Source organism: Schistocerca cancellata, chromosome 1 (genome assembly GCF_023864275.1).
Source record: "Schistocerca cancellata isolate TAMUIC-IGC-003103 chromosome 1, iqSchCanc2.1, whole genome shotgun sequence".
NCBI classification, from domain to species: Eukaryota; Metazoa; Arthropoda; class Insecta; order Orthoptera; family Acrididae; genus Schistocerca; species Schistocerca cancellata.
The window spans coordinates 1154469241-1154485700 of record NC_064626.1 but is presented as its reverse complement, the minus strand read 5'-3'; the positions used below and the strand labels follow the sequence as shown (position 1 = coordinate 1154485700).

Genomic DNA, 16460 nt, shown 5'->3' with positions numbered 1-16460 from the left:
GGGAGGGACCAAAAATGGTAGAGTGAAACCAAGGCTTCACTGCAGTAAACAACTTCAAGTGGGTGTAAGCTACAGGTAATTACACCGAAATGAAAAATTTTGAATGGGATAGACTAGTGCAGAGAACTGCATAAAACTGCATGTGTGAATGTAGTCTTTCTGACATATATTATTGACAAAATTGATTCTAATGAAACCACAAACCTCCGCAAGAGTTGGAGACTAACTGACAGACAGGTTTTTAGTTGCAATCTGAAGGCATTTGTCCTGCCGAACTCATATTCACTGTAGGAATATTTAAGGTTTACTTGTATTATGGAAATGTAATTCAATGAAATTTATGGAATAATAGATTATATGGTTTCTATATGAGTACTTCACATCCGCCAGAAAAATGTTTATGTAAGGTAGACACAGGTTATCTACCTGTTACAGGCAGCCTGAGTTGAGTTTTTCATGGTTCCAAGCAATTGTCTGGCCATGGCTGTCCGTTTTCCAATTCTTGTCATAACTGGGATTTATAAAACATAGAAAACGCTTTATTACTATTGTTGCCATAGCGTTTGTTGTTGCTTAAGCTGTTGTTTTAATTGGTGTCTTTCATTCCTGGAGTTCATAGTTCAATGTTTTGTTGTGATTTTCCTTTCGATAATAAGTTTTGAATATGTGATGATTTAACAATTAAAACAATCAAATTTTGACAAAATAATGTAATTGGGCAGATAAAAAATCTACTCACCAAGTAGCAGCAGAACACACACATAAAAGGAGGTTATAATTAGGCAAGCTTTCAGAGACAGTGGCTTCTTCTTCAGGTAGAAGGGTTGAAGGGGAAGGAAGATGGGTAAAGCAAAAAGATTGGAGAAGTCTAGTAAAAGGGGTAGATTTTGGGAAAGTCATCCAGAACCTTAGGTCAGGGAAGACTTACCATCAACCAGTCTTTCCTTGTCTGCTAAGTCTCCCCTGACCCATGGTTCTGGACAACTTTCTCAAAATCTACCCCTTTTCCTAGACCTCTCCAGTCCTTTTCCTTCACCCATCTTCCTTCACCTTCAACCCTCCTGCCTGAAGAAGGAGCAACTGGCTCCAAATGCTTGCCTAATTATAACCTCCTTTTATGTATATATTCTGCCACCACTAGGTGAGTAGATTGAATATCTAATGTTGTATTTTATGACCTTAATCTCATTCATGCAGAGATACAACTGAATAAGAATTAAATAAATGCTAAATTAAAAATAGCTAATGAGAAGAATAATGGGAAACATAAAATTAAAGAAGAGAGAGAGATTGTTACGAATTTTACAAAACTTGCCTAAACTGAAATGTGACATTCCAAGAACACCTATAAGTGTTGCTAGCAACCACCTGGGAGCCAGAATTGTGCAGTATGTTGCAGCTGCTGTCCACATAAGATGCACTGCTGTTGCTTCAATTATTTCAAAAGGAAAAGCCCACCATGGACTCCTGAAAAAAATCAATAGAATAGAACCTTATTTTTTTAAAAAAATAAGTAGTTAAAATTACTCTTCTCATATATAAAATAAAGATATTGTTTTCTTTGTGAGTGTTATGGGTTCAGATACATTGCTACTCACAACATAGGAGAGGCTTTGAATCACAGATAGGCACAATGAAAAAGACTACTAAAATATGAATGTTTCAGACAAAGTTCTTCTTCCAAAATAGAAAATACGCACACTCTCACAGGCATAACTCACGTACCCATGGCCATTGTCTCTGGGTGCTGGGGCTCGAAAGTGACTGCATCTGACATGAGGAGCGATCTGCAGCACTTGGTTGTGGAGGAAAGATAAGGCATGGGGGGGGGGGGGGATGGGGAGCAAAAGCAAAGTAGGGGTCAGGGAAGATGCTGTACTGCCTTTGGGTGTCTGTAGGGATGTGGTGGGGATGAGATAAGGCTGTTACGTGCAGTGTCAGGAGGCTGTTGGGAAACGGGGGAGGGGGAAGGAGGAGAAGAAAGGGAGAGGGGAGAGAAGAGAATTAAACAAGGGGAAAAGAGTAGGAGGTGCGTTGGTGGGATAGAAGGCATGGGTAGTACTGGACTGGCTGCAGATGAAGGACTTCATCTGAAAACTGAATATTTTAGCAGTCTTTTTTATTGTGCCTGTCTGTGATTCAATGCCTCCTCTGTGTGGTGAGCAGCAATCTATCCTTTCCTTGTTTTAATTCAATTCTGGACTTTCCATTCTTGGATTCACTTGTGTCTTCTGCTCGGAAACTCATTAACAATTTATTGCCAGGGAAGGACAAATGATTTCCTACCCAACAAAAATTGCAGAAACTTTCAACAAATATTTCGCAAACATAAGTGAACAGTTGGTGAGTGGACTGGAAGAACATAACAAAATATCACCTCCATCATCCAATAGCATAAGAAATGTATCTCATTATTGAACCTTTCACCCAAAAATACAGAAGAAATTTTATCAGTTATAAAAACCTTGAAAAAAGGGTACTCATGTGGAACTGATGGAATACTAGATGTGATTATTAAAAAATGCTCTCTTGCCTTAGCTGAGCCCTTGACACACTTGTGCAACAGCTCACTGTCATCAGGAACCTTGCCTTCATGCTTAAAAACTGAAACCACTGCTCAAAAAAGGTAATCCACAGAAGAAATTTCAAATTATAGGCCAATAGCCCCACTGCCTGCATTTTCAAAAAAATTAGAATTTTTTTAAATAAGAGATTGTCTGATTTCCCAAATAAACATAAAATTCTCTCTCCCTCACAGCATGGTTTCAGGAAAGGCTATTCAATTGAGAGTGCAATATCTGACTTTCTTAATGAAATCTAAGCTAAACTAGATGCTAGTGAATTTGTGACAGGCATATGTCTTGATTTATCCAAGGCTTTCGACATCACTGACCATAATGCCCTACTGCAGAAGCTTGACCAATTAGGAATTAGAGGTATATCCAATGAGTGGCTCAGGACATACCTATGTGGCCGCAAACAGATAGTTGAAGTGCAATATACTGACCATACAAAAATCAGCTACTACTACTCAGGATATGAAAATGTGAAATGTGGTGTCCCTCAAGGATCAGTATGATGACCCATTCTGTTTCTCCTCTATGTCAATGATCTTATATACAACAAGTATTGCCAAACTACTCTCCAATTTGCAGATGGTACAAGCTTCCTTGGTGCGGAGGCTTGCGTGCCTCAGCGATACAGATGGCCGTACCGTAGGTGCAACCACAATGGAGGGGTGTCTATTGAGAGGCCAGACAAACGTGTGGTTCCTGAAAAGGGCCGCAGCCTTTTCAGTAGTTGCAGGGGCAACAGTCTGGATCATTGGCTGATCTGGCCTTGCAACACTAACCAAAACGGCCTTGCTGTGCTGGTACTGTGAACGGCTGAAAGCAAGGAGAAACCACAGCCGTAATTTTTCCCGAGGGCATGCAGCTTTACTGTATGGTTAAATGATGATGGCGTCCTCTTGGGTAAAATATTCCGGAGGTAAAATATACAAACATCGCAAAAATGAGATCGACAGGAAGTGCAAAATGGCTAAGCAGGGATGGCTGGAGGACAAATGTAAGGATGTAGAGGCTTATCTCACTAGGGGTAAGATAGATACTGCCTACAGGAAAATTAAAGAGACCTTTGGAGTAAAGAGAGCCACTTGTATGAATATCAAGAGCTCAGATGGAAACCCAGTTCTAAGCAAAGAAGGGAAAGCAGAAAGGTGAAGGAGTATATAGAGGGTCTATACAAGGGCGATGTACTTGAGGACAATATTACGGAAATAGAAGAGGATGTAGATGAAGATCAAATGGGAGATACGATACTGCGTGAAGAGTTTGACAGAGCACTGAAAGATCTAAGTCGAAACAAGGCCCCGGGAGTAGACAACATTCCATTAGAACTACTGACGGCCTTGGGAGAGCTAGTCCTGACAAAACTCTACCAACTGGTGAGCAAGATGTATGAGACAGGCGAAATACCCTCAGACTTCAAAAAGAATATAATAATTCCAATCCCAAAGAAAGCAGGTGTTGACAGATGTGAAAATTACCAAACTATCAGTTTAATAAGTCACAGCTGCAAAATACTACCGCAAATTCTTTACAGACGAATGGAAAAACTGGTAGAAGCTGACCTCAGCGAAGATCAGTTTGGATTCCGCAGAAATGTTGGAACACGTGAGGCAATACTGACCCTACGACTTATCTTAGAAAATAGATTAAGGAAAGGCAAACTTACATTTCTAGCATTTGTAGACTTGGAGAAAGCTTTTGACAATGTTGACTGGAATACTCTCTTCCAAATTCTAAAGGTGGCAGGGGTAAAATACAGGGAGCGAAAGGCTATTTACAATTTGTACAGAAACCAGATGGCAGTTATAAGAGTCGAGGGGCATGAAAGGGAAGCAGCGGTTGGGAAGGGAGTGAGACAGGGTTGTAGCCTGTCCCCGAAGTTATTCAATCTGTATACTGAGCAAGCAGTGAAGGAAACAAAAGAAAAATTTGGAGTAGGTATCCATGGAGAAGAAATATAAACTTTGAGGTTTGCCGATGACATTGTAATTATGTCAGAGACAGCAAAGGACTTGGAAGAGTTGTTGAACTGAATTGACAGTGTCTTGAAAGGAGGATATAAGATGAACATCAACAAAAGCAAAACGAGGATAATGGAATGTAGTCGAATTAAGTCGGGTGATGCTAAGGGAATTAGATTAGGAAATGAGACACTTAAAGTAGTAAAGGAGTTTTGCTATTTGTGGAGCAAAATAACTGATGATGGTCAAAGTAGAGTGGATATAAAATGTAGACTGGCATTGGCAAGGAAAGTGTTTCTGAAGTAGAGAAATTGTTAACATCGAGTATAGATTTAAGTGTCAGGAAGTCGTTTCTGAAAGTATTTGTATGGAGTGTAGCCACGTATGGAAGTGAAACATGGACGATAAATAGTTTGGACAAGATGAGAATAGATGCTTTTGAAATGTGGTGCTACAGAAGAATGCTGAATATTAGATGGGTAGATCACATAACTAATGAGGAGGTATTGAATAGAATTGGGGAGAAGAGGCGTTTGTGGCACAACTTGACAAGAAGAAAGGACCGGTTGGTAGGACATGTTCTGAGGCATCAAGGGATCACGAAATTAGCATTGGAGGGCAGTGTGGAGGGTAAAAATTGTAGAGGGAAACCAAGAGATGAATACACTAAGCAGATTCAGAAGGATGTAGGTTGCAGTAAGTACTGGGAGATGAAGAAGCTTGCACAGGATTGAGTAGCATGGAGAGCTGCATCAAACCAGTCTCAGGACTGAAGACAACAACAACAACAACAACAACAACAACAACAACAAGCTTCCTTATAAGTGGGAAAACAGAAGAAGAAGTAAAAGACTCTGTTATCCACACAATGAACAGTGTAGAAAGTGGTTCAGCTATAACAAGCTAATTATAAACACAGAGAAGACAGTATCAATGAACTTCTACAATCTAAAAGGAAAGCATCACCCAAACACACAAATAGAACTAAGAGACAGAGTTCTTTACAGTGTTGACAGCACAAAATTCCTGGGACTCAGCCTCCAGAACAACACAAAATGCAAAATGGGAGGTTCACATTGAATATCTGCAAAGGAAACTAAGCAAAACCTGCTACATGATAAGGATTTTAAAAAAATTTTTGCAGTAAAGCTAGCCTGTTAAATGTATACAACTCCTATGTGCATTCTGTAATTAAAAATGGCACAATCTGTTGGGGCAATGCACCAGCAAATATTAAACTTTTCAATATACAAAAGAGAATATTAAGAATCACTGAAGGGGTAAGCAATAGGAAATCATGCAGACCCATACTAAAAAAAGGCATTTCTTCCTCTTCCTTGCATTTTTATCTATGAAATGTCAGTTTTCATAAAACAATATATTGATAGACACCCAGATATATTATTAAAAATGAATTTATACATGCATACAATACCAGACAAAAATCTGATCTTCACATGAAACAGCTGAGAGCAACTTTGTGCAAAAAAGGCACTCTACATATTGGGATAAAAAGTTACAATAATCTGCCTAACCATATTAAATCAGTAAGTAAACTCAGAAGTTTTAAGGCTGAACTAAGGCATATTTAATTGATCATTGCTTTTACAGTCTGACAGAGTACCTAGAAACCAAATGACAAAAATAAATATGCGTTATGAATATTCTACTTTGCATGTTGTCTCTAATGTTTGTTGTATATATGATTCTTTGCTAAATTAATTAAATATCTAGTCCTTAGGAATGCAATGCAAATTTTATTTTATGTTGTAAAGGCTTAACCATGTCCGGTATCCTTGTATATATTCTATACATGTAGGATTAGAAGGACTAAATAAATAAATAAGTAAATTTCTTTGGCTTTTTATTTAATCATTTATTGTTTGTAGAAAAAAAGTCAGTTCAAACAAAAACATTATTTGTGTTTACTACACAACTACAAAACAAATAACTTCTTACTTTTTCAGCATAGGTTCTATACTTTTAAAGAATTTTTACCAGGAAACTGAATTTTTTTCTGTGGTCCAACAGTTTCAATTGCAAGAAGTTATTTTACTGCACATTGTGCAACAACACATACACAACTTTTTTTTTCTTGTTCATTGTGAAAGCTACTAACTGAACATAGAGGCACCTCCAACAACGCTGTGATTAAGAGTCTTCAATAACAGTCACTGATTATGGGACTGTTTATTATTATTTTAATGGTACATGTGTACAATATCTGTTTATGGATGCTAGTTTCTTGACTGATACCACATTCCAGAAAGTTCTCCTTCATCTATGGACCAAGATGTTTAAATGAATTCTTCGAGTTCACTGATATGTTCTGATGGTTCATATATTTTTATATGTACTTTGTTACTAAGTAGGATACACAGCAAATGCCGATGAAATTGTATTACTTTCAGAGTAAACACATCTGTTACCACAAGTAAAAATGTGAAAGATTCATTTATCTGGCATATCTATATAATTAGTGTGGGTATTGCCAAATTCTGTTTCAAAATGTAATTGAAATATAACTATTTACTTACTCAATCATTGAATAGCCCATAAGCCTTGCTGCATGGGAGAAAAATGCAAGAATAATAATGTTCACATTGCCCAGTTTCTTAATGATATCACCTGCTCCATAAAGAAATGGCACACTGCTTATGGTTCCAATGGATACTGTGAAACCTACATAAAGACATAAAAAATGTGAACTGAATATGTGCAATACAAAATCTATTGATCAAATTTAGTCTAAAGGCTTCATTATTCTGAAAACAAATTTACTGCTTTTTATTGTATGAAGGAGCACATTTTTAAAGGTTCACATTATGTATAATGAACTGTACTCTAGTCTTAGATATTTTCATTTCTATTTCTGAGTTTCAACATTGTTTGGAGACCAGCCAGAGAACAGTGCTTAAGGACACTTGGAATGAACGAGAATCTGTTTCATGAAAGTGGCTTTAAAATAATAATAATAAAACATCATTGCCATTGCTCCTATAAAATGTGTGCAAATGCAAATTCAAAAATTAAGGGACTGTATTCTGCAGTGAAATGTGTTGGTCTATGGGCATTTCAGTAAAGTTGCAGAGAAAAGGAACACCATATCTGAGACTAATTAGGGTTGCAATACCAATATTTGGTTTAGGAGTTACAAATAACATGAAGATCATATTGGATGGCATTTGATACCTGTGCATTATATACAAAACTGATTAAAATTTTCTTGCAAGTGATAAGAAGCTGTGTTAAGTCTGAGAACAGTATGACTAAATGACTGAAGGAGTACAATAGCAGAGAGATAAGGTAATTAGTGTTTGTCTTCTTAGTGCCTGCGTGCACGTGCGAAAAGACAACTCACACACACATGACTGCAGTCTCAGGCACCTGTAGCCACACTCTAAGTAGCAGCACCAGTGCACGATGGGAATGGTGAGTGGGTGGGGATAAGGAGGAGGCTGGGGCATGGAGGGGGAGGGATAGTAAGGTAGGGGTAGCAGACAGTGCAGTGCTGCTGGGGAGTGCACAGGGACGAGGTGGAAAGAGAGTAAGACAGCTATGTGCAGTTAGGAGGTTAGACAGAGTGCAGGGAAAAGGTGTGTGTGTGTGGGGGGGGGGGGGGGGATAGGTAGGTGAAGGACAGGGACTAGAGAGGATTGAGGCCACATGGGTTACGGGAACATACAATATATTGCAGGGAAAGTACCCACCTGCAGAATTCAGAAAATCTGGTGTTAGTGGGAAGGATCCATGTGGCACAGGCTGTGAAGTAGTGTCATTGAAATGAAGGATGTCATGTTTGCCAGCAACTAGGTGGTCAATTTGTTTCTTGGCCTCAGTTTGTTGGTGGCCATTCATGTGGACAGACAGCTTATTAGCTGTGATGCCCACTTACAATGCAGCACAGGGGTTGCAGCTTAGCTTGTAGATCATGTGACTGGTTTCACAGGTAGCCCTGCATTTGATGGGATAGGAGATGTTCGTGACAGGACTGGAGTAGGAGGTGGAGGTGGGAGGATGTATGGGACAGGTCTTGCACCTAGGTCTATTACAGGGATATGAGCCATGAGGTAAGCGTTTGGGAGCAGGGCTGTCTATATGTATATTGTGTAGGTTCGGTGGATGGCGGAATACCTCTGTGTGAGGGGTGAGAAGGATAGTCGGCAGGACATTTCTCATTTCAGGGAATGATGAGAGGTAGTCGAAACCCAGGCAGATAATGCAATTCAGTTGCTCCAGTTCTGGGTGGCACTGAGTTACTGAGGTAGTGAATTGTTCCTCTGTGGCAAGATGGTGGGACTTTGGGAGGTAGTGGGAGACTGAAAAGATAAGGCACGAGAGATTTGTTGTTGTACTAAGTTGCGCGGTAATTATGGTATGTGAAGGCTTCAGTGAGACGCTCGGTATATTTTGAGAGCGACTGCTCATTACTGCAGATGCGACGACCTCGAGTGGTTAGGCTGTATGGAAGGGACTTCTTGGTATGGAACTGGTGGCAGCTGGAGGTATTGCTGGTGGCTAGTAGGTTTGATATGGACAGAGGTACTGATGTACCCATCTTTGAGGTGGAGGTCAGCATCTCAGAAGGTGGCTTGTTGGATTGAGTAGGACCAGGTGAAGCAAATGGGGGAGACATTGTTGAAGGTTTGGGGGAACGTGGATAGTTTGTCCCCACCCTTGATCCAGAACACAAAGATGTTATCAATGGATCTGAACCAAGTGAGGGGTTTAGGATTCTGGGTGTACAGGAAGGATTTCTCTATATGGCTCATTAATAGGCTGGCATAGGATGGTGTCACGTAGGTGCCCATAGCCATACCCTGGATTTGTTTGTATGTGAGGATATAGTTGGTGATGGCACTTTGGAGGAGATTGTTGGTTTGGAATCCATCGGGAAGTGGACTCAACAGTGATTAGAAGGGATCCAAGTGGTAATGGGGTGGGGATGGCCAAGAGCCCCTGAAGGAAGCTGTGATTTGTATCTTTGATATGAGAGGCTAGGCTATTGGCAATTGGTTTGTGGTGTTGCTAAACAAAACTGGAGATTCTTTCACTTGGAGCACAGTAACCAGCTGGATGTGCAGGAGGTCACTGGGGTGAGGAGGAAGATGTGCTGAAATTGAGCGTGATACAGTATACACTGGGATGCCTATGGATTCATTACAGGGGTTGCAGACAGTCTTCTGAACACATTTTCCAAAAACTGTCTTGAGCAACAGCCCACATACAATGGAAATATCTTAGACCTTGTAGCTACAAACAGGCTGGACCTTATTGATGGAATCAGTATAGAGATGGGGATTAGTGATCATGATGTCATTATAGTGACTGATGTTTCAAAGGTTAATGAATCAGTGAAGGCCACTAGGAGAGTGTTTCTGCTAGAAAGAGCAGATAAACACTTGTTAGCATCTCACACAGACAGTGAAGTGCAGTCATTTAGCTGCAGTACGATGTACCTTAGGGATTATGGGGAAAGTTTAAACAGATTGTAAATAATGCTCTCAGTAAATATGTGCCCAGTAAGATGGGAAAGACACACTGTGGTGTATCAATAAATATCGGAAAATGTTGAGAAAGCAAAGGCAATTGCACTCTTGGTTCAAAAGGGAACATGGAAATGATGGCAGGAAAAGATTAGTAGAGATTCATGTGTCTGTGATAAGATCTATGCGCAAAGCATACAACAACTAGCACCATCATACCTTAGCAAAAGATCTGCCCGAGAACCTGAAAAACTTCTGGTCCCATGTAAAAACATTAAGCAGGTCAAAGGCTTCCATCTGATAACTCATTGACCAGCTGGTGTGGCAGTTTAAGATGCCAAAATGAAAGCCAAAGCTGCAAATTACACATTTAAAACATTGTTTACACATGAGAATTATACAAACATGCCATTATTTGACCATTGCATAGAATCTCGTGTGGATAACATAGTAATAAGCATCTCAGCAATAAAGAAACAACAGAAAGAGTTAGAAAAAAAATAAGTTGCCAGGTCTGGTTGGAATCCCAACTTGGGTTTACAAAGATTATGCTATGCATCGGCTCCTTACTTAGCTTGCATTTATCATTAATTAGCTTGCATTTATCATTATTCTCTCACCTAGTACAAAGTCCCAAGCAATTGGAAAACAATGCAGGTGACTACTGTATATAAAAAGGATAAAAGATGGACCTTGTAGCAGTTCACCTACTTTGTTTCTTTGTTTGTTGTCCTCAGTGTCAACATACTGCATTGCTACACTGGCTTAAGAATGGGGTTTGTATTTTGGACACTGACTAAGCTAAATAATGTAGCCTACAGATGCACAGCTACATTTCACAGTATTTTACTTTTGCTGTTCACAACCCCCCAATAATGCACAGTGATATGGCCAGTGCACTATTGTTTAACCTTTGATAAGCCCCATTGTGTATGTGTGAAATCTTATGGGACTTAACTGCTAAGGCCATCAGTCCCTAAGCTTACACACTACTTAACCTAAATAAGCCTAAGAACAAACACACACACCCATGCCCGAGGGAGGACTCAAACCTCCGCCGGGATCAGCCACACTGTCCATGACCGCAGTGCCTTAGACCGCTCAGCTAATCCTGCGCGGTAAGCCCCATTAATAGGTTGCAGGCGAACATCCACATACCGCTACAATAGTTTCCTGTTGAACATCTACAAGCAGTGAAAGCCTAACCACAAATTTCAGAGTTCTTGAAGAATAGAAAGGTATGTATGGAGCAGACACTGTCACTGTCTTAACACACGGCCTAACTGTGTGACACTTATTACACTGTTAAGTTGATGTGGTGTTGTCATTCTAACCAACACAGGTTCCTCATCTGAAACTCGGCCATGGGCTGATGGTGTGGTGACCATAAACTAGGCCCTTATATATCCTCACAATAATAGGTGCTGAAACTAAACATTGTTCAAAGTTTAATTTACAGAAATAACAGTTAAAACTTAACTCATCAAATTAACTGAATACATCAAAAAATTCTGTCTTTTTAACAGTTTCTTCTGCTACAAGAGTTAGGCTAAATGATTTGTTTAAATCATGAAATTATCAAATATCATTATGCAAAAAATACTTTTGACAAAACTGTTAATTACTTTCGAATAAATTAAGGGCTGGCTTTGCTAACATGTTTTCAAATATCACCAAATAGATACTTTAAGATTACTAGTATTTCTTCTTCTAAATGTTTACAATTATTACAGAATTTATGTTTGTTTATATGTCAACAACAGAATTTAAGTTACAAAACAATTACTGATTTTGCCCTATAATTAAAGATACTGACAAGGAATAGTCAAAATAAATTAGAAAATCAATTACATACATAAAACTAAGCACAAAATTAGATCTGGTGTTATATTCTTTAAAACTGATGGCCAACCTTTCTCTTATATGAAAATGTAGATTATACTCACATATGTTAATGGTAATTCATTCAAAAATGAAAAAATGAATTTTAAGGAGGCAGATGGCAAAGCAAGAGGGGAACTAAAATTATCCCAGCTTGCTTCATCACAGCCTGCAAAATTACAGACCAGTATCCTTAACATTGGTTTGCTGCAGAATTCTTGAATATATGCAGAGTTCAAATATGATAAATTTCCTACAGCCCAAAAAGATTACGTCCCCAAACCAGCACAGCTTCAGAAAGCACAGCTCATGTGAAACCCAGCATTCCTTTTTCTCACATGATACACTTCAAACAATGGGCAAAGGGCAACAGGCAGCTTCCATACTCCTAGATTTCAGAAAACGATTTAACACATTACCTCACTACAGTCTGTTAACAAAGATATGAGCATATGGAATAGGTTCCCAGATATGTGAGTGGCTCGAAGACTTTTTACGTAATTGAACAAAGTGTGCGGTCCTCAGTACCAGCGTTCATCACAGATAAAGAGTATTATCAGGAGTTCCCCAGGGATGTGTGATAGGACCACTGTTATTTTCTATATACGTGAATGATCTGGCAGCATTCTGTAGTTGTTTGCTGATGATGCTGTGATGTACAGGATGGTGTCAAAGATGAGTGACTGTAGTATGACACAAGATGACTTAGACAAAATTTCTAGTCAGTGTGATGAATGGCAGCTGACTCTAAATGTAGAAAAATGTAAGTTAATGTGGATGAGTAGGAAAAACAAACATGTAATGTTTGAATAAAGCATTAATCATGTCCTGTTTGACTCAGTCACATTGTTTAAATATCTGGCTGCAACACTGCAAAGTGATATGAAATGGAACAAGCATGTGAGGATTGTGGTAGGGAAGGCGAATGGTAAACTTTGGTATATTGGGAGAATTTTAGGAAAATGTTGTTCAGCAGTAAGGGAGACTGCATATCGGATGCTAATTCTTGAATACTGCTTGGGTGTTTGGAATCTGCACAAGGTTGAATTAAAGGAAGACACTGAAACAATTCAGAGGTGGGCTGCTAGATTTGGCCGCTCGGGATTAGCCGAGCGGTCTAAGGTGCTGCAGTCATGGACTGTGCGGCTGGTCCTGGTAGAGGTTCGAGTCCTCCCTCATGGGTGTGTGTGTTTGTCCTTAGGATAATTTAGGTTACGTAGTGTGTAAGCTTAGGGACTGATGACCTTAGCAGCTAAGTCCCATAAGATTTCACACACATTTGAACATTTTTTTTGCTAGATTTATTACCAGTAGGTTTGAACAATATGCAAATATTACAGAAATGCTTCAGGAACTCAAATGGGAATCCCTGGAGGGAAAGCATCATTCTTTTAAATAAATGCTATTGAGAAAATTTAGAGAACCAGGATTTGAAACTCACTGGAGAATGATCCTACTGCCACCAACACAAATTTTGCATAAGTACCATGAGTACGAGATACATGAAATTAGGGCTCATACAGAGGCATATAGACAGTTATTTTTCCCTTGCTCTATCTGTAAGTGAAACAGGAAAGGAAATAACTAGTAGTGTTACAGAGTACTGTGTGTCACGCACCATGTGGCAGCTTTTGGTGATGTATGTAGATCTAGATGTATTCAAGGGAGAGATTCTGGGATGGACGTAAGGATTTGAGTAGGGGTAGTTTACACCATCTCTATCATTCACAGACTTGGTGTTACAGAAACAAATCTCCATGTCACAGGCATCCCAAGACCACATCTGCTTCTCCATAAGTTACTACTACTGTGCAATTCCAGTTACCTACATCACAACTCCCAAATTGAAACCCTTGAACTCCAACACCTGGAAGAGCACTCCAGACACCAAGTCCATAAATTATATTATTATTGGCATTTTACTCCTGCCTCAGAGCACTATTAACATTGACACCTATCCTACACCCCTCTGAACACCCTTTTCAACCCCTTGCTGATCTTTTCCATTTACCACAGCCCCCAAAACTCTATCCCAACATTCTGTGAAATCCAGACCCTAAAAAATTTTAAAACAGTGTTGTCAACCTATCCACCAAAAATCTTGAATCCTACAGAAGTTTCTGGCCTATCCAAAGACCTCACCTTAAGTCCCATGCCAAAGTTCAACCATGCTGGATATTTCAAAGGCCTACTCTGCTTCTCATGAGCCCTACAGTGGAAACCTTCTTTGCTAACAATCCCTCTAATCAAAACCAACTTAATCCCAATATTGAACTTAGTTTATTGTCACTCTCCTTCCCCAAGTCCCTTCCCAAGAGCAGAAATCTCTCATCAGAAGAAAGAACAGTCATTTGTAACCTCAAGACAGATCTTCAATTAGTCTTTCTGCCTTCATCTACAAAAGTCTGCTATAGTGACCTCATCCCATACATCCAACATAACCTCAAAACCCTACTCAAATCCTTAGGCCCATCCCAGAATCTCTCCCCTGAATCCATCTCTCTTCCTACCCCAACACTTCCCTGCACACCCATATTCTACATGCTTCTCACAATCCATAAATCCAACAATCCTTGGTTGCCCCACTGCAGCTAGTTACTGTGCTCCAAGTGAAAGAATCTCCAGTTTTGTTCAACCAACACCTCTAAATAATTTTCCACAGACTAGCCATCCACATCCCAGGATCCCTACTCATCACAGTTGGTACCACCTCCCCACATACCAATATCTCTCATGCCCATGGCCTTACTATCAAACACTACCTATGACAACATCATTACGATCAAAACCAGTTCCCTCTTTCCTTACACACCTTCTCAATTACATGCTCACACACACCTAATTCTCCTGTAAGAGGAAGATACATAAACAAATCTACAGCACAGCCATGGGCATCCACATGGATTCCTCCTATTCCAATCTGTTTGTAGGCCATATAGAGGAAACTTTCCTTGCCTCCCAAAACTGCAAACCCCCTTGTAGGTTCAGGTTTGTTACCAATATCTTCATGATATGGACCCTAGATCAAGACACCCTATCTCCATTCCTCCACAACCACAACACCTTCTTTCCCATCCACTTCACCTGGTCTTCACCAGTGCAACATACCACATTCTTCATTAATCCACAACCTCAACACCTTCTCTCGCATCTGCTTCATCTGGTCCCCTTCAGCCTTTCATGCTAACTTTCATCTCATCCGTACCTCTGTGCATATCAAGCACACTAACCTTCAACTGTATCTGCATTTTGACATTTCTCACCTCTTTGACACTAAAAAATTACTCCCATTTAGCTTGGCCACCTGTGATTGGTGTGTCTGCAGTAAAGACAGTTCCCTTGTCCAGTATGCTGAAAGTCTCACTATCCCCTTCCCTCCAAACCTAGTCTGCAAACGACAGCTGAATCTTGTCCTTGGTGAGATCTTTGACAATCTGTCATTAAGCCTGTAAATAAGAAACAACCTATCCACATTCCTTCCCACTCCTGCTAAAGTGATATTCCAAATACCACCTAAACTACACAACATCATGGTCTGTTTCCCTGACACTTCCACATCCAACCCATCACCAGTGGGGGTCTGATCCCTATGGAAGATGCAGGTGCAAGAGATGCCTGATTCATCCACCCAGCACATCCTACTCTACTGCCAACACAGGCTTATCTTATCCCATCAGAGGCAAGGCCACCCACAAAAAAGCTCTGGTGCAGTTTCTGCATTGTAGTTTATGTGTTAATGACCACCAACCTGCTGCCCAGTAGAATGAATGGCCACTGCCTAACTGTGGTCGAGAACAGACTGCCTTGTGGTGGAACATGCTGCTGAACACAATTACTTGAGTTCAATGGCTACTTCACAACCTGTGCCATCCGGATCCTTCCCTCCAGGACCAGCTTTTCTGATCTACATAGATGGGAGTTATCCTTGCAAAACATTCTTTGCTCCTATAACCCTCCTGATCGCTGTCTCTATGAACTCACTGCATCCACAGATTCAAACCAATGGTCTCTCCTTCCTCTGTCCTGTTACCCCCTCCCACTCCATGTCTTCATGTCATTGTCATCATGCACTGAGCCAACACACCAGCTCAGATGCCTGTGTGTTGCATTCCTACATCATGCACCTGCTGCCTCTTCCTCCCACATTCCTAACCTGCATACCTGCTGCCTCCCACCAAGCCACGAGCTCTGTTTATGTGTCGCGGGTGCACCATGTGTCAAAATTTGGTAATTGCGGGATTGTGGCCAATTGAGACTGAAATTCATCATTCCATTATATTGCTCCTTCCTCAGGGCAGGATCCTATGACTTTCATGCAGATATGAATTTAATGGGTTTCGGGCAGCAAAACTCTGCATGTTCTTAACGTCTCCACATGACAAGTGTCTGTTAGTACAGACACATTGTTTGCTCAGTCATGTAGGATCATACAGCCATGTCACAAACCTTCAGTGAGGAAATAGGCTTGTTTGCAGCATTGTCCACATGGACAGTGTGATGATGTCTAGAACACCACAGATATAGCACAGCAACTATGTTCGCGTCTTCCCTTGAAATGGCAA

The 16460-nt window shown here is 40.2% G+C and overlaps 1 protein-coding gene across 1 annotated transcript in view; it reads right to left on the bottom strand.

Annotated features, from left to right (window-relative positions):
- LOC126136592 (uncharacterized) overlaps positions 1-16460 on the bottom strand; it is a 111386-nt gene that overhangs the window by 21676 nt on the left and 73250 nt on the right. The window contains exons 9-10 of the mRNA XM_049915207.1: positions 7069-7213; positions 1316-1467 (exon numbers count right to left, since the gene is read on the bottom strand). Coding sequence (XP_049771164.1) covers positions 1316-1467; positions 7069-7213 — 297 coding nt within the window. The remainder of the gene's footprint in view (positions 1-1315; positions 1468-7068; positions 7214-16460) is intronic.